The sequence below is a fragment of the Stegostoma tigrinum genome, chromosome 4 (genome assembly GCF_030684315.1).
Source record: "Stegostoma tigrinum isolate sSteTig4 chromosome 4, sSteTig4.hap1, whole genome shotgun sequence".
Lineage (NCBI taxonomy): Eukaryota > Metazoa > Chordata > Chondrichthyes > Orectolobiformes > Stegostomatidae > Stegostoma > Stegostoma tigrinum.
The window spans coordinates 96179043-96201656 of NC_081357.1; the positions used below are offsets into that span (position 1 = coordinate 96179043).

At 41.3% G+C, this 22614-nt stretch overlaps 1 protein-coding gene across 3 annotated transcripts in view; it reads right to left on the reverse strand.

The window, feature by feature from the left end:
• The window catches only part of arid4b (AT-rich interaction domain 4B), a 189830-nt gene that overhangs the window by 140414 nt on the left and 26802 nt on the right, over positions 1–22614 (reverse strand). Inside the window, exon 1 of one of the 3 annotated variants that reach the window (XM_048531759.2) lies at positions 968–1066. The exons of the other annotated variants lie outside the window; for them this stretch is intronic. Within the exon in view, the coding sequence (XP_048387716.2) occupies positions 968–1018 (51 nt within the window). The 5' untranslated portion in view covers positions 1019–1066. Of the gene's footprint in view, positions 1–967; positions 1067–22614 lie in introns of those variants that run through there. 3 annotated transcript variants of the gene reach the window in all.

Consider the following 22614-nt stretch of genomic DNA (forward strand, 5'->3'; position numbering starts at 1 on the left):
AGAAGGATTAAGGGTTCTGCACAGAGGTATTTCAAGAAAAGAAGTCTCTTCACTTTTTCCCAAAAATCTGGTTTACCTTACGAACCAAAGTGCAGTCAGCCGTCTCCAAGGCTTTTTAAAATCTCCTTACACCAAAACATCATGTCAGCAGGGGTAGAAGTCTGGGGGAAGAACGGGAAGACAACAAAGGAACACTTTCTAACCATTCTTTGGAACACAAAACCCTGCAGCGTACTGCACTACCACCTCAAAGCACTGGAGTTACTAACACAGTGACATGCCATTGATTCAACTTGGACTCGATAGTTGGAGCTTTGCCATTCCTTAATTTTGTATGTCATGGCAAACTTATCAGAAAATATAAGGACATCAGGAAAAGAAATTCAGCCCCTTTCCTGACACCATGCTTCAAAGGTCATAACATATGCCCCTGCTTATGATGTCATCTGACCCCCATGATGCATTCTGTTTTATAATACACAGTCTACACTCAACCAATAGTTAGTGTACTGCAATGAAGAAAGTTGCCTGCATATACAACTAATTGTAAAAAATTTAAGTGAATGCTTACATTTCAGCAACTTCTTTCAACTAACATGGCTCTCTGTAATATTCTAGAATCATAGAATCCCTATAATATGGAAGCACGCCATCTGGCCCATCAAGTCCACACCGACACTCCAAAGAGCATCCCACACAGACCCACCCCTCTACCCTATCTTGGTAACCCCATGGCAAGGGCAATCCACCTGGCCTGGTCATCTTTGGACTATGGTAGGAAACCAGAGCACCCAGAGGAAACCCATGCAGACACGGGGATTGCACATTCTCCCCAGCATGAAATTGAACCTGGGTCCCTGGTGCAGAGAGGCAGCCGTGCAAACTACTGAGCATTTAGCTAAATAGTGCTTTTATCTTTTAATGCGTACAACAATGCAGAAGCAGAAATGACAAATATTATACACACCAATGGACACATATACATTATTGGCATCCTTCGATCACGAGAAGGAGGCATACATATTTACCTACACGAACGGGTGCACGAAAATTCACAGAGCTGGGCAGGGAAAGACAGAACATCACAGTCTGGGCTTGATAAATTGACAAGCTCTTATTGACTGAACAAGTATTGTGCACGTTCAAGCAAATGTCTCGTTCAGCCTGTACATACGTATTTTCTAACCAAACTGGTTTTCTATTTATTTATAGACAGGTGTCCCAAAATACAGTAAAAAGCTTTGTTTTCAAGCAGTACAGGCAGATCATAGTCAGCCAAAGTATACAGATCAAAATTATTTTACACCTCTGAGTAGGCAGGACTTGAAACTGGGTATACTGGCCCAGAGGTAGGGCCATCACCACTGCACAAGAGCACATTGTTTCTAAAACTGCACAGGCTAGTTCACCACAGGAATACAATTACATTCCACTTAAGACACACATACACACATGGGAAAGACATTCAAACAAACAGAATTTTGCTAATAAATTCTCATTTACCAACTTTAATGTGTGAAGTTCTAGTTCGTGACTAGCAGGATCCTTTTGTTCAGCTAAACACACCATGCGAGCGAAGTCAGTTTACTTAGGCACGTAAACAGACTTCCAAAGATACATGAAAATGCAAATGAGAGCTGCCAAACTCCTGTAACTGAATCTATGTTTACACTATTTGATGAGTCGTTTCAGTCAGTCATTAACAAAACCAGCAAGAAAACCAAAATAGACAGGATTTTTTAGTTGCCATCTTATTTCTTCTTAATTGGAGAACTTAATGTTGGAACTTTCCAAAAAAATGTTGCGTAATTCACAGGAAAACACAGAACATTGTCTTGTGCCCATAACCTCTGCAGTAAACCACCCCCACCCGAACACCCAACAGGCTTCTGGGGCTTAAAACACACAATTTATTTTTAAGGGAATGATTGCAAGATGGATCGTTGACAAATTGTTGAAATTTGCTGTTTGCGAATGTCACTTTCAACACCTGTCCTGAAACTAAGAAGCCAATCATTCAGCAGGGTTCAAACTTGGGTTAACGTCAATGTAAATTTTCCTTCCTCTAAAATAGAGAAAGAATTAAAACAGGAACTTTCAAATTGTATCGGAAGATGAACAGTGTAATTATATATAATTATATATAATCAAGTGTTTATGTATTATACACAAAAATTAAGAACAAAAATTGGTGACTCCAACTTATAAATGAATAATTTCTTCCCCTGCAGGACACAAGACATTTTTCTTCATAATTGCCTCCCTCAAATAACCACATACCTATTAAGTTAGTGAAGCGTTTGATAAGGTTCCCCACGGTAGGCTATTGCAGAAAATAAAGAGGCATGGCATTGAGGATAATTTAGCGGCTTGGATCAGAAATTGGCTCGCTGGTAGCTTACATAAGGTGGAGGAAGCTAGGGTCAAGTTCAGCTAGAGAGAGGATTACATGCAGGCAAGGAAGGAGCTCAAAAATGGTCTGAGGAGAGCCAGGAGGGGGCACGAGAAAGGCTTGGCAGAAGGAATCCGGGAAAACACAAAGGCATTTTACACTTACGTGAGGAATAAGAGAATGATCAAAGAAAGAGTAGGGCCGATCAGGGATAGCATAGGGAACTTGTGTGTGGAGCCTGAGGAGGTAGGGGAAGCCCTAAATGAGTTTTTTGCTTCTGTCTTTACGAAAGAAACGAACTTTGTAGTGAATGAAACCTTTGAAGAGCAGGTGTGCATGCTGGAATGGATAGAGATAGACGAAGCTGATGTGCTGAAAATTTTGTCAAACATTAAGATTGACAAGTCGCCAGGCCCGGATCAGATTTGTCCTCGGCTGCTTTGGGAAGCGAGAAATGCAATTGCTTCGCCACTTGCGAAGATCTTTGCATCCTCGCTCTCCACTGGAGTCGTACCTGAGGACTGGAGAGAGGCAAATGTAATTCCTCTCTTCAAGAAAGGAAATAGGGAAATCCCCGGCAATTATAGACCGGTAAGTCTCACGTCTGTCGTCTGCAAGGTGTTAGAAAGGATTCTGAGGGATAAGATTTATGACCATCTGGAAGAGCATGGCTTGATCAAATACAGTCAACACGGCTTTGTGAAGGGTAGGTCATGCCTTACAAACCTTAGAGTTTTTTGAGGATGTGACTAGAAAAGTTGATGAGGGTCGAGCTGTGGATGTGGTGTATATGGACTTCAGTAAGGCATTTGATAAGGTTCCCCATGGTAGGCTCATTCAGAAGGTCAGGAGGAATGGGATACAGGGGAACTTAACTGCTTGGATACAGAATTGGCTGGCCAACAGAAGACAGCGAGTGGTTGTAGAAGGAAAATATTCTGCCTGGAAGTCAGTGGTGAGTGGAGTTCCACAGGGCTCTGTCCTTGGGCCTCTACTGTTTGTAATTTTTATTAATGACTTGAACGAGGGGATTGAAGGATGGGTCAGCAAGTTTGCAGACGACACAAAGGTCGGAGGTGTCGTTGACAGTGTAGAGGGCTGTTGTAGGCTGCAGCGGGACATTGACAGGATGCAGAGATGGGCTGAGAGGTGGCAGATGGAGTTCAACCTGGATAAATGCGAGGTGATGCATTTTGGAAGGTCGAATTTGAAAGCTGAGTACAGGATTAAGGATAGGATTCTTGGCAGCGTGGAGGAACAGAGGGATCTTGGTGTGCAGATACATAGATCCCTTAAAATGGCCACCCAAGTGGACAGGGTTGTTAAGAAAGCATATGGTGTTTTGGCTTTCATTAACAGGGGGATTGAGTTTAAGAGTCGTGAGATCTTGTTGCAGCTCTATAAAACTTTGGTTAGACCGCACTTGGAATACTGCGTCCAGTTCTGGGCACCCTATTATAGGAAAGATGTGGATGCTGATGCTGCCTGGACTGGAGGGCTTATCTTATGAAGAGAGGTTGACTGAGCTCGGTCTCTTTTCATTGGAGAAAAGGAGGAGGAGAGGGGACCTGATTGAGGTATACAAGATAATGAGAGGCATAGATAGAGTTGATAGCCAGAGACTATTTCCCAGGGCAGAAATGGCTAGCACGAGGGGTCATAGTTTTAAGCTGGTTGGTGGAAAGTATAGAGGGGATGTCAGAGGCGGGTTCTTTACGCAGAGAGTTGTGAGAGCATGGAATGCGTTGCCAGCAGCAGTTGTGGAAGCAAGGTCATTGGGGTCATTTAAGAGACTGCTGGACATGTATATGGTCACAGAAATTTGAGGGTGCATACATGAGGATCAATGGTCGGCACAACATTGTGGGCTGAAGGGCCTGTTCTGTGCTGTACTGTTCTATGTTCTATGTTCTATGTAAGAAGACAGAGGGTGATGATTGATGGGAAATGTTTACCCTGGACTTCAGTTACTAGTGGTGTACGGCTAGGATCTGTTTTGGGGCCACTGCTGTTTATCATTTTTATAAATGTCCTGGATGATGGCGTAAAAGGATGGGTTAGTAAATTTGCAGATGACACTAAGGTCAGTGGAGTTGTGGATAGTGCGCAAGGGTGTTGCAGGTTTCAGAGGGACATGGATAAGCTGCAGAGCTGGGCTGAGAGATGGCAAATGGAGTTTAATGTGGAAAAAAGTGTGTGAGGTGATTCACTTTGGAAGGAGTAACAGGAATACAGAGTATTGGGCTAATGGTAAGATTCTTGGTCGTGTGGATGAGCAGAGGCACCTCGGTGTCCATGTGCATAGATCCCTGAAAGTTGCCACCCAGGTTGATAGGGTTATTAGGAAGGCATACTGTGTGTTAGGTTTTATTGGTAAAGGGACTGAGTTTCAGAGCCAGGAGGTCACATTGCAGCTGTACAAAAAACTCTGGTGCAGCTGCACTTGGAGTATTGCGTACATTTCTGGTCACCAGATTATAGGAAAGATGTGGAAGCATTGGAAAGGATGCAGTGATTTACCATTATGTTGCCTGGTATGGAAGCAAAGTCTTAGGAAGAAAGGCTGAGGGATTGGAGGCTATGTTCGTTAGAAAGAAGGTGGTTAAGAGGTGACTTAGAGACATACAAGATGATCAGAGGATTAGATAGAGTGGACATGTGAAAGCCTTTTTCCTCAGACGGTGTTGGCTTGCACGAGGGGACATAGCTTTAAATTGAGGGGTGATAGATATAGGACAGATGTCAGAGGTAGGTTCTTTACCCAGAGAGTAGTAAGGGCATGGAATGCCCTGCCTGCAAGAGTAGTAGACTCGCCAACTTTAAGGACATTTAAATGGTCATTGGATAAACATATGGATGGTAATGGAATAGTGTAGGTTAGATGGGCTTCAGATTGGTTTCACAGGTCAACGCAAGATCACGCACTGAGGGGCCTGCACTGCATTGTAATGTTCTATGTTTTATAAATATCAGCGAGTAAATGTGGAAGTGCAAAGTGCTTCTGTTGAACAGTATCAACTAAATCAGCAGAAAATAGACCCGAGGGGCAAATTTTCCACACTGGTGGTGGTTTGTATGTGGAATGAACTGTCTGAGGAAGTGGTAGCTGCAAGTCCAGTTGCAACATTTAAAAGACATTTAGACAGGTACATGAATAGGAAAGGTTTAGAGGGGTATGGGCAAAATGCAGGCAAATAGGGCTATTTTAGTTTGGGAAACACAGACAAGTTGGACCTAAGGGCCTGTTTTCATGCTGTATGACTCTGATACCTCAGAGGACTCAGTCAAGTTAGTGAGACAATTTTGCACGAACAAAGCCACACTGACTATCCGTAATCACTCTGTCTCTTCAAATGATCTGAAAATACTGTTCAAATTTTGACAAAAGGGCAGCTGTACTGGAACATCATATCCTGCACAACCGATCAAAGCCACATACCATTCCTGTCTCGGAAGCATATCACAATTCCTTGACTGTCACTGGGTCAAAGGCCAAAATCTCGCTTCCTAACAGCATGCTGTGTGTACCTACATCAAGTAGACTGCAGTAATTGAAGAAGGTGACTTACTATGGCCTTATCAAGAGTTACTCAGAATGGGCAATTGGTGCTGGCCTGACTGACAATACGAGTCAACCACACTGATGTGGGTCTGGAGACATTTGCAGGCGAGACTGGTTAAGGATAGAAGATTTCTTTCCATAACAGGTTATTAAAAGGGTTTTTCATGACTTTCAGCAATAATTTCATAGTCATCTCTAGACTCTTTCCTCCATGTTATTACTGAATTCAAATATCATCATCTGCCATGCCTAGGTCCACAAAAATTACCTGGGTCTCTGGAATAATAGTCTAGTGAAAATACCACTAGGTCACTGCTGTGCTAAGTAAATCTGCTATATTTTCCATGTTAACAAATGCCAGGATTCTATTCTGAATGTGAACATTTGCCAAATATTAATCTGTTCTTAAGTCAAAGCCTGTGTATCTACTGTCACGATTGAAAGCTGCCCATGTGTTTGAGATATATTGTTAACAGGTCAACAAATATAGATATTCCCTCCACCCATTTTCAGTATTAAAAATGTGAGATTTTATAAAGACTGCAAATAAAAGTAGGATCTGAAATGCAAAAGAAAATAAAGCCATCTTTAGAAAAGTGTAAAAAAAACAAAATGGTTAAAAAGCATGAAGAAGAAATCATTGAAGGTTCAACAACTATTTAGGGAATGGACAAAAAGTGAAAAGGGCTGTCTGGTTAGTGAAGAAGAAAAACTCCAATTCTGGATAAAGGAGGTAGAAATATTAAACAAATAATTTGTAAATAAAACAAGGAATTGAGATTTGCAATGGGTTGGTTAATTATCTTTTCCTGTTGGATACTTTAGTTTTACAGAAAAAAAAACACAAAAAAGCACAGGAGGGAAATGAGAGCAAATTGGGTAACTGCTGAGGAGGAAAACACACGAGTAAAAAGTGGAAGTCAGGTGTGGGGTAAAAAGCTACTTTTTATGACTGAAACTGACCAGTGAGAGTAGAGACAGGAGAGACAATTCCCATAGTTTAAAGAAGTAGTGTAGCTGAGAACTGGAGGGCAGCCAATGCAACATTTCTTCAAATAACTGACAAAAGGTTAATAATGGTCAAGAATCAGCTGAACATAGGCAGTGCACAGAAACAGAAAATACAGCATTCAGACCAGTCACCACCGTTGAAGGGAACAAATAAATTAGTGTCTCAGAAGCTATTTTATATCCTGGGAGATTGCAGTTTACACCCCTTCAATTCAAAGTTGGGTTCACTTTGGAGACCTAAACTTGGCTGTTCTTTCCACAATAAGCTGCCCAAACAGCTTTTTGTTCACAACAATTTCTAATTTTTTTGCTTTAGATTTTGAGTTTATGTCACTTTTTGAAACTGCAATAAGAGATAGATAATTAGGACAGCCAATTCTTTGAGGAAATGCTGAAATACACTTGATATTATAAATATGGAATTTGGAAAACGTACTTGACCAGGGTGCCAATTTTTTCTTCAAATAGAGCTTTAGAGATGTACAGCACGGAAACAGACCCTTCAGACCGACTCATCCATGCTGACCAGATATCCTCAATTAATCCAGTCCCTTGTGCCAGCATTTGGCCCATATCTTTCTAAATCATTCCTATTCATGTAGCCATCTAGATACCTTTTAAATGTTTTATGTGTACCAGCTTCCATCACTTCCTCTGGCAGCTCATTCCCAAACACGCACCACCCTCTGCGTGAAAATGTTGCATCTTAGGTGTCCTAAATCTTTCCCCTCTGACTCTAAACCTATGCTCTCTAGTTTCGGACTTCTCTATCCTGAGGAAAAGACCATTGTTATTCAACATATCTCTGCCTCTTGTGATTTTGTAAACCTCTATAAAAGGTCACCCCTCAGTCTCCAACGCTTCAGGGAAAATGGATCCAACCTCTACATGTCTTATCCACACCCCAAGTATAATAAATGAGAACACAGCTGTATTTAAATTCCTAACTTCTGTGTTCTTATGTTCAAATGATGCTATTTCTCTTGAGCGATGCTGGGTATGTCCAGCTTTTTCTGTTTTTATTCTAGGTATTCAACATGCCATTTTCGACCAAAGAAAGTATTGCATTGATGTAAATGGCATTTCCTCTTCACTTCCATTTCTCTTGCTGAAGTTAGCCTTTATGGGCACAATTAAAATATGGTGCAGTTGCTAATTTTTCAAAATTCCAGGTTAAAAGTAAAGTCACCAAATTCCCATTCCCACATTAGGAAGAGACAACTGATGGGGAGTTTAACCTGAGGGTCACATGCTTCAGTGAGAGGGGAAATGTTGAGAAGGCAAAACCATGAGGTCACAGTAACTTCAACCAGTGCAAGAACTGAACCCATTCCATAAGCATATTTGGCATGATAATCCAGCCAACTGAACTAACTAATCCCTAGTTAAGTATTGACAACCTGGGGGCTCTTGTGGTGCAGTGGTCTTGCTCTTACCTCTGAGCCAGTAGGCCTGGGTTCAAGTCCCATTTCCTTCAGAGGCATGTTGTAACATTTCTGAACAGGTTGGTTTAAACAAAACAAAGATGTATGACAGTTGATAATTGTGCTTAGGGCAATTGTAACTATACTGCCCAAACATATTATTGATAGGTTTTTATAAGCTCAGTCACAACTTAGATTGGGATTTGTTCAAATGTTGGCTTACAGTGGGTCAAGATAACCTGGAGTTTGATATTTTTAATCTACCTGTTCATGAGTGTTATTAAAAGAATTTGGTAAATGTGTTCCAGAGAATTTTCTTTGCCAATATGGAGGTATTCCTACTAGAGAAGGAGCAAAATTTGGTAATAAGGCAGGTCAAGTGACTGAAGTGTTGGTAGGGGAATGCTTCTGGGCCAGCAATGTTAATTCTGAGTTCTAAGGAAGGGTCACCGGACCCAAAACATCAACTGTTTTCTCCTTCACAGATGGCTAGATCCGCTGAGCTTTTCCAGCAACTTTGTTTTTCTTAGCACTCAAGATATTTGGATAAATACACGAATAAGAAATATTTAGAAGGAAATGGGCCAAGGGGAGGCAGGTGGGACAAGTTCGGTTGATATTATGGTCAGCATAAAGTGGCTGGACCGAAGGGTTTGTTTCCGTGCTGTATGATTTTAATTCTATTCAGCCTCTCGCTATTGCACAAACCCTCCAATTCTGACAACGCCCTTGTAAATCTTTTCCCAATCCTTTCAAGTTTGCCAATATCCTTCCTGTAGCAGGGAGACCAGAACTGATTAAAGTATTTCTATTCCAAACCAATGTCCTGTTCAGCTGCAACATGACATCCCAACTCCAGTACTCAATACACTGACGAATAAAGGCAAGCGTACCAAAGGCCTTTTTACTACACTGTCTACCTGCAGCTCTACCTTCATGGAACTTTGAACCTGTACTCCAGGATCTCCCTGTTTGGCAACACTCCCCACAGCCCTAGAATTAAATACATAAGTCCTGATTAATCACACTGAAATGCAACATGTCACATGTATGTAAATTCAACTCCATCTGCAACTCCTTGGCCCATCAAGTCAAAGTCCCATTGTCAGAGATAACCTGATTGGCTGTCCACTACACCACCATTTTTGGTGCAATTTGCAAATTTATTAACCATTTCTCCTACATTCACAGCCAAATCATTTGTATAAATGACAAAAAGCAGTGAATGCAGCACTGATCCTTGCAGCAGAATGCTGGTCACAGGCCTCCACCACCACTCTGTCCCCTCTCTTCAAGCCAATTTTGTATCCAAATGGCCAGCTCTCTCTTTATCCTATGTAATCAAACCTGGCTAAACCAGGCTACCATGTCGAAGTGTCGAACACCTTGCTGGAGTCCATATAGACAACATCTACTGCCCCGCCTTCCCTCAACCTTCTTTGTCACTTCTTCAAACAAAAACTCAATCAAGTTAGTGAAACATAATTTCCAACATACAAAGCCATGTTGACTATTACTCCTTGCCTTTGCAAATACACATAAATCCCGTCCCTCAGAATCCCCTCTAACAACTTACCCACCATTGACATCAGGTCTTTTGACATTCACTAAGTAAATAAAAAGATGTGGCTATAAATACCAACGTGGGTCCCCGTTTTGTCAGTTGTTCAATGGGTTATGTGGAACACTCCTTGTTCACGTCCTACTTCGAAACTCTTGCAACTTTCTCTCTGGGAGAAATCAATGGCATCATCAGTGCTGTTTCCACATCTCATCCATAATTGTTAAAATTAGTCAATTTTGCTTTCAATTTCTATTCTTCTCTCCTCTTCATCCAATTCATCTGATTTTTCCTTCCCATTCCTTGACATCTTCGTTTACATTTCTCAGCATAGGCTATGTTACAAACCCATCGACTCCTGGAGTTGCCTTGACTCACTTCGTCAGACTCTGCATCCTCTAAGGACTCCATTCCTTTCTCCCAGTTTTTCCTGCCCCCATTGCATCTGTTCTGATATTGCCACCTTCCACATCAGTCCCTCTGACATGTCTTGCTCTTTCCTCAGCCGAGGACTCCCTCCAACCATGGCCTACATAGTCCGCAACTGCATCTGACCTGTTTCCTGCACTCTTTCCTCTCCCTCCCAGAGCAACAACAGGATTCTCTCACTGTCTATCTCACCAGCCTACTTTTAAAAGGATAATCCTCTGCTATTTTGCTACCTCCAGCAGAGCATCACAATCATCTACACACTTCCCTCCCTTGTCAGCATTCGACAGGGACCATTTCCAACACAACACTCTGGTCCACTTCTTGGTACTTTTACACCCCCTCATGCCTCCAATAGTATTTTCCCTTCAATTGCAGAAACTGTGACACTTGTCCTTTCACCTCCCTCAAGGATTCAAACATGCTTTGTAGGTGAAGCAGCGAATTACTTGTACTTCTTTCAATCTCGTCTACGGTATTTGCTAACAAAAACGGAAATTGCTGGAAAAACTGTTTAGGTCTGGCAGCATCTGTGGAGGTAGAGCAGAGTAAACATTTCGGGTATGGTGAACCTTCAAGGACTGAGACCTGATATGTTAACTGACTGTCTCGAGCACTTTGTTCTTATTCCCATTTCCTGTTTTGCTACAGCCTTATCTAGTTGTCCCTCCAACTCCTTAAAGACGACGAGACCAAACTCAGAGTAGCTGATTGTTTTGCAGAACACCTTCATTCTACTTTTAGGAATGATCCAAAATTCCAGTTGCTTGCAACTTTACTGCATTAATCTACTCCATGCTAACACTTCTGCCCTAGGTCTGCTACAATGTTCCAGTGAAGACTAAGCAAGCCAGAGGAACAGCACTTCATTTATCATGTAGGGACTTTCCATCCTTTATGACTCAACATGAAGCTCAACAACTTCAAACAGAATGCTGCTCTTCATTTTGATTCCACCCCCATTTCTCAGAGCTCAACTAGTGTCTTATTCTCAGCAGACCATACTTATTTTCTACAGTTCAGTTCTCTTCTACATCACTAGTTCTCCTATTATTAGCACATACTTTGCCTTTTGCTCTGCAGACCCTTACCATCTGTTCCTCTTTAGTCCCCTACCCCACTTAGTCAACAGCATAAAAACCATTATCAAGCCCTGTTTGTCGAATGATGTCACATTAAACTCAAAACATGAACTGTTTCTCTCTTCACCGATACCACATAACCTGCTGCATTTCTCCAGCACTTTGTTTATTTCACACCTCCAGCATCTAGAGTACTTTGGCTTTCATTTGCCCATTAGGAGGCACATTCACAACACTGAAGTCCAAAATGTTAAATAGCATGCAGCAGCATGGATGGGAAGGGGACTGATGTGTTTGATAAATGTTTATATTTCTCCAGTTTAAAAATCAGTACTGTACCACTGATAATGGTCAGTGTAAACCTCTGATGCGATTATGGATAAATGTGGCCATGCCACCAAAATATGCAAATGACACTAAAGTAAGGCGCACAATTACCTACAAGAGAACCATCTATGAGGGGTGGTTAGTACATTAGGCAGACAGCTTGCAGGTTTAATTTACCAAGATATATATCGGGGCGGGGGGTGGGAGATAGACAGCAAAATGTAAAAATTGTAGAATTTTTAAAACAAGTGCAGTTGTTTGATTTTCAATGATTGAGACAGACAAGTGAATAAGGTTGTAGCAAAACAGTAGATGTGAAGACAAACAAAGTGCTGGAGATACTCAGCAACAGCTGTAGAGAGAGAAAAAGGAGAGTTAATGTTTTGAGTCCAGTAAGCCGCCTTGAAAATTTTGTCTGTTTTTCTTTCCATAGATGCTGCTAGACCTGCAGAGTTTCTCCAACAACTTGTGTCTGATTTCCAGCACCCACATTTTGTTTCACTTTACTAAAAATGGGAACCTTGGCTTTTGTGAAACAATAATGTAATGCAGAAACATTACTCATCACAGCTCGTGCAGTTTTTTTTAAAATTCACTCGTGGGACATGAGCTAAAAACAAACAAACATTCTATCCAATTTTGAACCTCCTATTTTAGGAAGGATATCAAGGTCATGAGAAGGGAACAAAAGAAATTCATAGGAGTGCAAGGCTTTAGTTAAAATACAGCAAAGAATAAGAATTTATTGCCATGTGTACTCAAGTACAGGAACACATTAAAACAGTGAAAAGTGTACAAGGTCACTATTCTCTGCTGACATATTGGTTACAATATCAGAATTTTAAAAAAAACATAAATTAAAGAAAGCTGAAAAGGAAAGAAAAACATCCAAATGTTAGAATCTAAGTCACATTTCCATAAAACAAACTGTGACACTTGTCCTTTCACCTCCCTCGAGGATTCAAACACTTTGTAGGTGAAGCAGCTAATTACTTGTACTTCTTTCAATCTAGTCTACAGTGCTTGAACAAAAACGGAAATTGCTAGAAAAACTGTTTCGATCTGGCAGCATCGGTGCATAAGAGGAAGCAATACAATAAATGAGATTAAATGGTGAGAGGGGTTGATAAAGTAAGAGAGGAGTAATTTCCACTGAGCCAATACTCAGAGAACAGCAATTTAAGATCATAACAAGGAAAATGACAAGTCTAGTTGGGGGAGTTTCTCTGCAGAGGGTGATCAAAACATGGAAAATCCTGCCAGAAATAGAAATGAATGTAGGATTAGAAGTAGCATGAACAAGAGCAATGCTTTGAGCCTGCTCCTCCACTGTAATTTTAAAAAGGTGCATAAATCAAAAATGTGAAATTGAATGTTAAAATGTGTCTAGAAATTGGGTTGGAGATTACGCCAAAATGGACTATGTTTTCAGAAGTTGTGGCATAGCCACCTGCCAAGGTGAAATTTTGATTATTAGCAGGTCCTAATTGTGGTATGTTTGCTTAATTCTGTGAAAATAAAAGAACAAGTTGTTTCAACTATGTGCATTTTAACCTCTATGCTGGCTTTAATACAACATTACAGCCAAATGCCAAGCTGCTCAAAAGAACAAACCGCAGGCTATGATAGTTGCAATGAAAGCCTCTGCAGGGTAACTCAGCCCTTAAATATTACATCACATGCTATGTTGTCATTTGCATCTTCCACCTCAGCCCAAGTACCAGATTCGTTCCCCCAACTTATCAGCTCATGCAGGACTGAACATCATGGGGCTCAACATTTCTCCAGTGTCTTTGATAGACTGTTCACCTCAAAATGAGCAGGTTATTTTACTGTGAACAATACTTCAGTCAAGACTAATCCTGTCCTAACCAGGCATTTAGACAAGCACTATAATTTTAGAGCAAACATCAAAAGTCTTGGCCAAGCTTTCTCCATCCCTTATTCCAGGATACAAAGGTCAATTCTGGCAGTAACACATCCCCAATCAGTTTATTTCTGTTTAAACATTAAAACTATTTTAACAGATATATAACTTTGGACAAAAATAAACCAGACACAGAAGGAAAGGAAAAAAAGGTCAATAAAGGGATGGAAATAGGAAAAAAGACAAGATAACAAAAAAGGAAGGATATCTGTTTCACTCATGTATTCTCATAAGTGTTGATGATACACAATGGCAAGAAAAAATTTCAAAGAAAATGGAAAAAACAAGAGACTCTTTTCCAATTTAATGTTAATAAACAATTGCAGAGGATATCAAACATCATGTACCTATAAATACAAAAAAAGTCTCCTGTGCCAAGTACTGCATCTGAATCCAGTCACTGCTGAGAAAATCCCCTGGCATATGGGTACTCCCTCCTGTGTAATATTCTGCTCTCCAAATCCATCACGCTTACGTGCCGAGTAAGGTGCTACCCAACAAATTAACAGTGCGGCTCTCAGACTATTTGTGGCCAGCACCCATCTTTCTTGTTGCATGCTTGCCCTCCTTCCTGATCACTGCTTCCTTTTACCACTCTCCTGAGCCCTCATGCGTTCAAGAAAATGGGTTGGTCAGTAAACAGGAGGGGTTGAGGACATTAAGGAAGAGGTAGACACAGAATTAGTAAGCTCTTAAATCACATGAATAAATTGTACACAGTCATTACATATGTTGTGCAGTTAATAATTCTAATTGTTTTACACAGCAACATGTTTCTGTGGGAAAAAACTGAAATGCATGTGTACTTTCAAAGTTTTGCTTGAAGTCCAGTTAAAATTTTCCAGCGTCCCCACTGTCCCTCAATTTTTCACATGAATACCACTTGGCTAATCTCATCTTTGCAGAAACCCTTTTGCCTTAAGGATATCAATAATGACAGTTCTGAACATCAGCAAGAAAAATTACTGTGCTAAAAAACAAAGAATGATGGCAAGGATGGTGGTGGTAAATGAGAGATGATTACTGAAAGAGGAGGCTGCATCTGACTGGAAGAGAAATTTGACTTTCTCCTTTTTCCAGAGCTGTTTGAAATGCTATGATGAATCTGGTGATTATAAATCTGCTAATGTTCACAGATAATCTCCCACTGATGTTATTTTGGCTACAACACCAACAAAAAATGTTCCCCCCACCTTTTTCTTGGTTTGCCTGTGACAGGGAATAACTGCCATTTACCCGATGTCAGTATGTTAACTACAAATCAATTCAAACACTTGCCCTCACTAAACACAATGTGATGTTGACATAAATATTTACATGCTTCTAAATCACATTTTACAACAGAAATGGAAAATAATCCCCTTGTAACAGACGGGCTGTGTCACTCTAAACAGTTTCTGTCACATGACAGAAGAGTTTTGAAAAAATAGTAGTAAAGATGCCAGTCTTACCAGACCTTAGGGCTGCTCTGCCATTAGACTGGTGGTTATTTAACCTTTAGGGTCACCACAGCTCAGGTGAGGGAGATGTTGAGAAGTAGAGTCCTTCATGGTAAGTTCAGTTTGGGAATTCAGCATGCACCACTGGCATCACAAACTGGTTGTCCAGCCAACTGAGCTGACCGACCCCAAAGGGAGAACGCCTGTTCAAGTTAGGTGACTTTACAGCAGCTCAAATATTGAAAAACTGAACAGAACTACTTGGCCCAACAGAACTCTCTGTGCGTATCTATATTTATGGATCAGACTCAGCACTATAAGGACATATTGCAGCTTGAGAGTTACCAAATAGATAACAAGCTAGTTACAAAACAGAAAACAGACAGTTGGGTTTAAAGTTATGTACATAGAATGGCAAATGTTAGAAAGTGGCACCCAACAAGCATTACAAAAAAAAAACGCAATGAGAAATAAAGTCCAGGACAGATTGACCTCTTTGAAGGCAGCAAAATTACCAGGTCTCAATAAATTGCATTCTAGGCTGTTAAACAAAGCCAAAGAGGAAAAGCAGATGCTAGGAAGATGATTTTCTCATGCTTACCAGGTACTGGGAAGGTACCAGAGTCTTGGAGGTCTGTGATCATCGTACCTTTATTCAAAAATGGTGCGAAGGATAGGTCAAATAATTATATGCTAGTTGATCTGACATCAATGGTGGGCAAATTACTAGAATCAATACTATGAGGTAGGATAAACTGTTACTTAGAAAAACATGGATTCATCAGGCTAGCGAGCACATTTCTTTTAAGGAAGGTTATATCTTATGGACATAATTGAATTTTTTGATTAACAATGATTGATGAGGGTCATGCAGTGGACATTGCCTACGTGGATTTCGCAGAAGACATTGGACAATATCCCACACGGAAGACCAGTTAGAAAAATTACAGACCATGGAATACAGGATAATGCTGCAGTTTGATCCAAAATTGGCTTACAGTAAACAATGGGTAATGGCTGACAGATTGTGAATGGGAAGCTACATCCAGTGGTGTCCACATAGCTCGTGTGTCCAGCCCTTATTGAATGCGTTATTTATTAATTACTTAAATAGGGGAAGGCACGATCAGGAAATTGGAAGACAACATAAAAATTGGCATGCAATTGAATGTGAAGGTGACTGCAGGATGATATCAATCATTTGGTTGAGTGGTTGGAACAGTAGAAAATGGAACACAATCTGGAGAAGTGAGAGATTATGCATTTGAGGTGGACAAACAAAGGGAACAGAGGATGATATTGACAGGGGTGGAGGAACCGAGAAACTTTGGAGTGCACATTTACAGGTCCCTGAAGGTATAAGTTAAGATAGTGAAGATGATATATGGGATTTTTTTCCCTTTACTGGGTGAGATATTGCATAAATATAACATCAGGCTAATGCTGGAATAAAATTACAAACTGCTCAGTACACAGTTAGCTTTTTTGTGTACAGTTCTCATCATTACATTATAGGACAAAATTGCTCCAGACAGAAAGCACAAAGGAAGCTCAAGGAAGTCGCAATTTTTAAGTCCAAGACAACAATGAGGAAAAGTTTGATAAGCTGGGGTTGTTTTCCTTCAAGGAGACCAAGCAATGACTTAATTTGAGTTATGCAAAATAATGAATGGACAGGGAAGACCTGCTTCATCTAGCACAGACAATTGTCAGGGGCATAGGTTTAACACAATTCAGAGAAAGGATTACAGAGGATATGCGGAGGTTATCTGTCAAAGGGTGGTATGTGTCTCAAATTTAAGGCCCAGTTTGGCAGTTGTGATAGAAACCCTCAACTCATTTAAAAAGGAAACTGGATGGATACCTGAAGAATTGGAATCTGTGAGGCAAATCGGTCAGGTGCCTGGAAATAGAATTAGAATGGTTGGTCAGTTTATTCAACTGGCTCACAGGGGATAGGCTGAACATCCTCTTTGCATGCCAGTATTTCGATGATTCTACGGTTTACCATTTACATAATGATTTTAGACCCAGGAGTCTTAAGTTTTCGTTTCAAAATTTGTGGAGGCTGTCAAGTAGGAAGTTGCAGTTAATACAACACAGTTAAACGGAATTCTGCTAAAACGGGCTTAGAAGAATTGACAAGTGAACTCCAAATAGATAAACATGAATTAACACATTTTGGTTGGAAGAACAAGTTCATAGTCAGATTTACTGAACAGAGAAACAGATCCTTTGGTCCATGCCAACCAAGTTTCCCAAACTAAAACTAATGCCAATTCGCCCATATCCGTTTAAACCTTTCCTATTCATTTACATGTTCAAATGTCTTTGAGATGTTGTAACTGTACCTGCATCCACCACTTCTTCCATTAGGGTGGTTCATTTGTGAAATGAATTACCCTATGTCTGAAAAAGTTGCCCCACAGGTCCCTTCTAAAACCTTTCACCTCTCACCCTAAAAATATGTCCCTAGTTGACCACATACACCTTGGAAATTAGAAATAAAACAAACTGAAGAAACTCAGCAGGTCTGGCAGCATCTGTGGAAACAGAAACACAGTCAATGTTTCACGTCTAGCAGGGCTTCTTGTTGTGAACAGTTGGATGCTGCCAAACCACCTGAGTTTCTCCAGCATTTTCCGTTTTCATTTCACATTTCCAGCATGCAAACTATTTTGCTTTCACGAGTGTCCTCCTTGGAAATTAGTGTGCATGGTTAGAGGTCGACAGATATGCTAATTGCTATTTTTAGTAATTTAAGTTAATAAAGCCAAATAAAAGCACTAGGACTCATTTTGGTGGAATACATTTGAAAAGCAGATACATGTTATGTTTAGATAACAGTGTGAAGCTGGATGAACACAGCAGGCCAAGCAGCATCTCAGGAGCACAAAAGCTGATGTTTCGGGCCTAGACCCTTCATCAGAGAGGGGGATAGGGAGAGGGTTCTGGAATAAATAGGGAGAGAGGGGGAGGCGGACTGAAGATGGAGAGAAAACAAGATAGGTAGAGAGGAGAGTATAGGTGAGGAGGTAGGGAGGGGATAGGTCAGTCCAGGAAACCACAGGAAGTGCTACACTTGGCCCCACACCTCCTCCCTCACCCCTATCCCAGGCCCCAAGATGACCTTCCATATCAAGCAGATGTTCACCTGCACATCTGCCAATGTGGTATATTGTATCCATTGCACTCAGTGTGGCTTCCTCTACATTGGGGAAACCAAGTGGAGGCTTGGGGACCGCTTTGCAGAATACCTCCGCTCAATTCGCAACAAACAACTGCACCTCCCAGTCGCAAACCATTTCCACTCCCCCTCCCATTCCTCAGACGACATGTCCATCATGGGCCTCCTGCAGTGCCACAATGATGCCACCCGAAGGTTGCAGGAACAGCAACTCATATTCCGCTTGGGAACCCTGCAGACCAATGGTATCAATGTGGACTTCACCAGCTTCAAAAATCTCCCCTTCCCCCACTGCATCACAAAACCAGCCCAGCCTGTCTCTGCTTCCCTAACCTGTTTTTTCCTCTCACCCATCTCTTCCTCCCACCTCAAGACGCACCTCCATTTCCTTCCTTCCACCTCATCCCACCTCCTTGACCTGTCCATCTTCCCTGGACTGACCTATCCCCTCCCTACCTCCTCACCTATATTCTCCTCTCTACCTATCTTGTTTTCTCTCCATCTTCAGTCCGCCTCCCCCTCTCCCTATTTATTCCAGTTCCCTCTCCCCATCCCCCTCTCTGCTGAAGGGTCTAGGCCCAAAACGTCAGCTTTTGTGCCAGAGATGCTGCTTGGCCTGCTGTGTTCATCCAGCTCCACACTTTGTTATCTTGGATTCTCCAGCATCTGCAGTTCCCATTATCACTGATACATGTTATGTTTAATTTATAAGGAGTTCTCGGTGATACCGCCTTTGGCGCACTGTAAACTATTTGGTGTTCATTTTATAAAATGATATGCAGGCACTGATGATGCAGGAGGTATTTACCGGTATAGAAAGGAGAAGATAATCAAGATTAAATAGTCTAAGGGTATCTTAGAGTTCCTCAAGAAAATGAAAGCTTTATGACAGTACACAAAGAATAGGTTTACACTTAAAGAGCATGGCAAGGATTCACATGCATTTGGAAAGGCAAGGACTGATTAGAGAGAGAGTCAACATGGCTTTGTGCATGGGAATTCATGTCTCACTGAATTGATCGAGTTTTGTTTTGAAGAAGTGACAAAGAAGATTGATGAAGGCAAAATTGAGAAATCAACTTCAGCCAGGTGTCGGCAAGGTTACAAATGGTTAGCAAAGTTAGATCATGTGGAATCCATGGGGAGCTAGCCAACTGGATACAAAATTGGCTTGAAGGGAGGAGACAGAGAATGATGGTGGAGGGTTGTTTCTTGGGCTGGAGGCCTGTGACCACTGGTGTGCCTCAAGGATCAGTGCTGGGTCCACTGCTTTTCATCATTTATATAAATGATTTGCATGTGAATACAGGAGGAATGGTTAGTAAGACTGAAGATGACACTAATATTGGTGGTATAATCGACAGCAGAGGAGGTTATTTCAGAGTACAACGAGATCTTGGTCAGATAGGCCAATGGGTCAAGAAGTGGGAGATGGAGTTTTACTGAAATAAATGTGCGGTGTTGTGTTTTGGGAAGACAAACCAGTTAATGGAAGAGCCCTGGAGAGTGATCCTGAAAAAGAGACCATGGGTACACATGCATAGTTTCTTGCAAGTGGAGTCACAGGTAGACAGGGTGAAGCAGCCAGCATTTGGTATGCTTGCCTTCATTGAGTATAGCAGTTAGGAAGTCGTGTTGCAGCTGTACAGGACACTGGGTAGGACATTTTGAGAATAATGCATACAACTCTGGTCCCCTTGCCACAGGAAAGGTATTATTGAACTTAAAAGGGTTCAGAAAAGATTTACAAGAATTTTGCCAGGGTTGGAGGGTTTCAGCCAATGGGAGAGGCTGAAGCAGCTGGGATCTTTCCCTGGGACATTGAAGGCTGCAGTGTGCCCTTATAGAGGACCTCATAGACGCACTGAAAAATTGGAGAAACAGGTCCAATCATCCCATCAAACCATTTCATCATTCATTATGACCATCTTCTATCACAGCTCCATACTCCCACATTCTCTCCATTCCCCATGGTGCTTATAATCTCTGGAAATCTATTTCTTTCTTAAACATAATGTGACTTAGCCTTCACAATCTTCTGGGGTAGAGAATCCCACAGGTTCACTGCCAGACATGTCTCTTCATCTCAGTTCAAAATGATTTATCGTGTATTCTAAGATTGTGATCCCCTTTCCTGTCATGCCACCACCCCGTCCCCAATCAAGGGGTAACATCACCCCACAGGGCTTTGTCCAGACCTTATTTTGTGTGGTTCAACAAGTTCCCCTCTCATTCTTTTAATATTCAATAAGCACAGGTGCAGTCAATCAAATCTCTTCTCTTTCGACCAACATTCTGTTCCAGGAAACGGTCTGGTGAACCTTTACTGCAGACCGTCCATGGCAAGTAAATATCTTTCCTTCAGCACGGAGATCAAAATGCAAGTAATTCAGACGTGTCTCAGCAAGGCTCTATACTGCTGCAGTCAGACATTCTTGGTCCTTTACTAAAACCCTCCTACAATGAATACTAACTGCTTGCTGCACTTGCGTAATTCCTTGCATTGACTGGTGTACAAGGTCAATCAGGTCCCTTTGTACATTAAGATTCCTCCGTGTATTAGCATTTAAATAGTACTCTGCCATTCTGTTTTTCCGCCAGGATGGACATCTTCAGGTTTCCTCACATTATAATGCAGGTGCCACGCATTTGCTCAGTTACTCAACTTAGTTAAGCTGCCTTGAACTCCATTTGCTCATTCGACACCTCACCACTCATGATCTCACTTAGCTTTGTGTCATCAGCAAATTGGAAATGTTAAATTTAATTTCTCTTATTCAAATCATTGATATTTATTGCAAATAGCTGTGATCCAAAGTTACCCCTATGGTATCCCACTAGTCAGCAAATGGAGCCGAGTCAATGACCCACACAGACCACCCTTGCCCCTAATTGTTATTGTAAATGATATAATCACAAATAAATATGCAATTGGAAATCTAAAAGACACTACTTTACTCAGGAGGTCTTGTAGCACAATAGGATCATCCCTATTTTTTGATCAGAGGTGTTGCAGGGGGTTCTGTGGCCGGGTCTTAGTGACACTAGAACATGGCAGCTATGTCGTTAATGCAGACAAATAGGTTGATGTTTCACCTGTCTATCTTTACAATGTGTCTGATGGTAGGTGTTAGAAGTGGAAGAGTCTCCTGGTCAGCCATCCTACAAAAGGAAATGATAAACCACTGCAGTGTTTTGCTCATAAATGTGGACCTTTTAATGGACGTCATGTCCCTGCTGTCAGAAATAGGAACAGGAGAAATAGATCAAAAGACCTTACACAGAGAGTAGTTCATTTGTTTGGTTAGTGAATAAAAAGTAGTGAGGTTAATAGCATGAAGGCACTGGAGTAGAAGCTGGATGCACAAAGGAGACAGCAATATGGGACAGGGAGACAGGATGTTTATGTTGATAGGGACAGATAAAGTGGAATGGGGGGGGTAGGGGCATGGAGAATAAATGCAGATGTGGATCAATTGGGCCAAATGGCCTGTTTGTGCTGTAAATACTTTATAACACCATTTGTTCAACTGCTCTTATTTTGCAGCACTTTGAAGCTGAATTAATTTTTTTCACCATTATTTGGATGTGAATGTTGTTACAGATGTATCAGACACAGTGAAGGACTTGTTAGGCTACTCAGGAGGGCAGTAATGAGTTTATCACATATTTTGGGATGACAGTTGCATGCATGTGTAGCAAATCCTTCGAAAAAGATACAACAGTTGACAAGTCAACCTGAAAAAGTCCAAAAGCTTTGCAGACAACAGTTTTTAATCACCAATTTTACTATCTTAAAAGCTGACACTTCTCAGGTTGGAGTTGTGTGTAACTAACATACAAAGCAGCTCACTTGATTGGCACTAGATTAAATGTTCAGTCCTTCCATCAACAGTGCACAGTGGCAGCAAGGATACACTACTTTGTAGAATTGTTACAGTGCAGAAGCAAGCCACTTGGTTCATCGTGTCGACACTAACTCTTCATACAAGCGTCATGACCTAGTGCCAATCTCTTGCTTTATCCCCATTCTCTCGTATACTATTTCTATCCAAATATTGATATAATTCCCTCATGAATAGCTCGATCGAACCTGCCTCAATCCTATTTCCAGGCAGTGAATTCCTTTTAGTAACTACTTGCTGAGTGAAAGATTTTCTCTCGTTTGTGTTGCCTTTACCAGTAGAAACTGCTTCTCCCGCTTGACTTTTTTAAAAGCACGATCGCGATCTTGAAAACCTTGAGAGAGGAAGGCTAAGGGAAGTACAGTTCT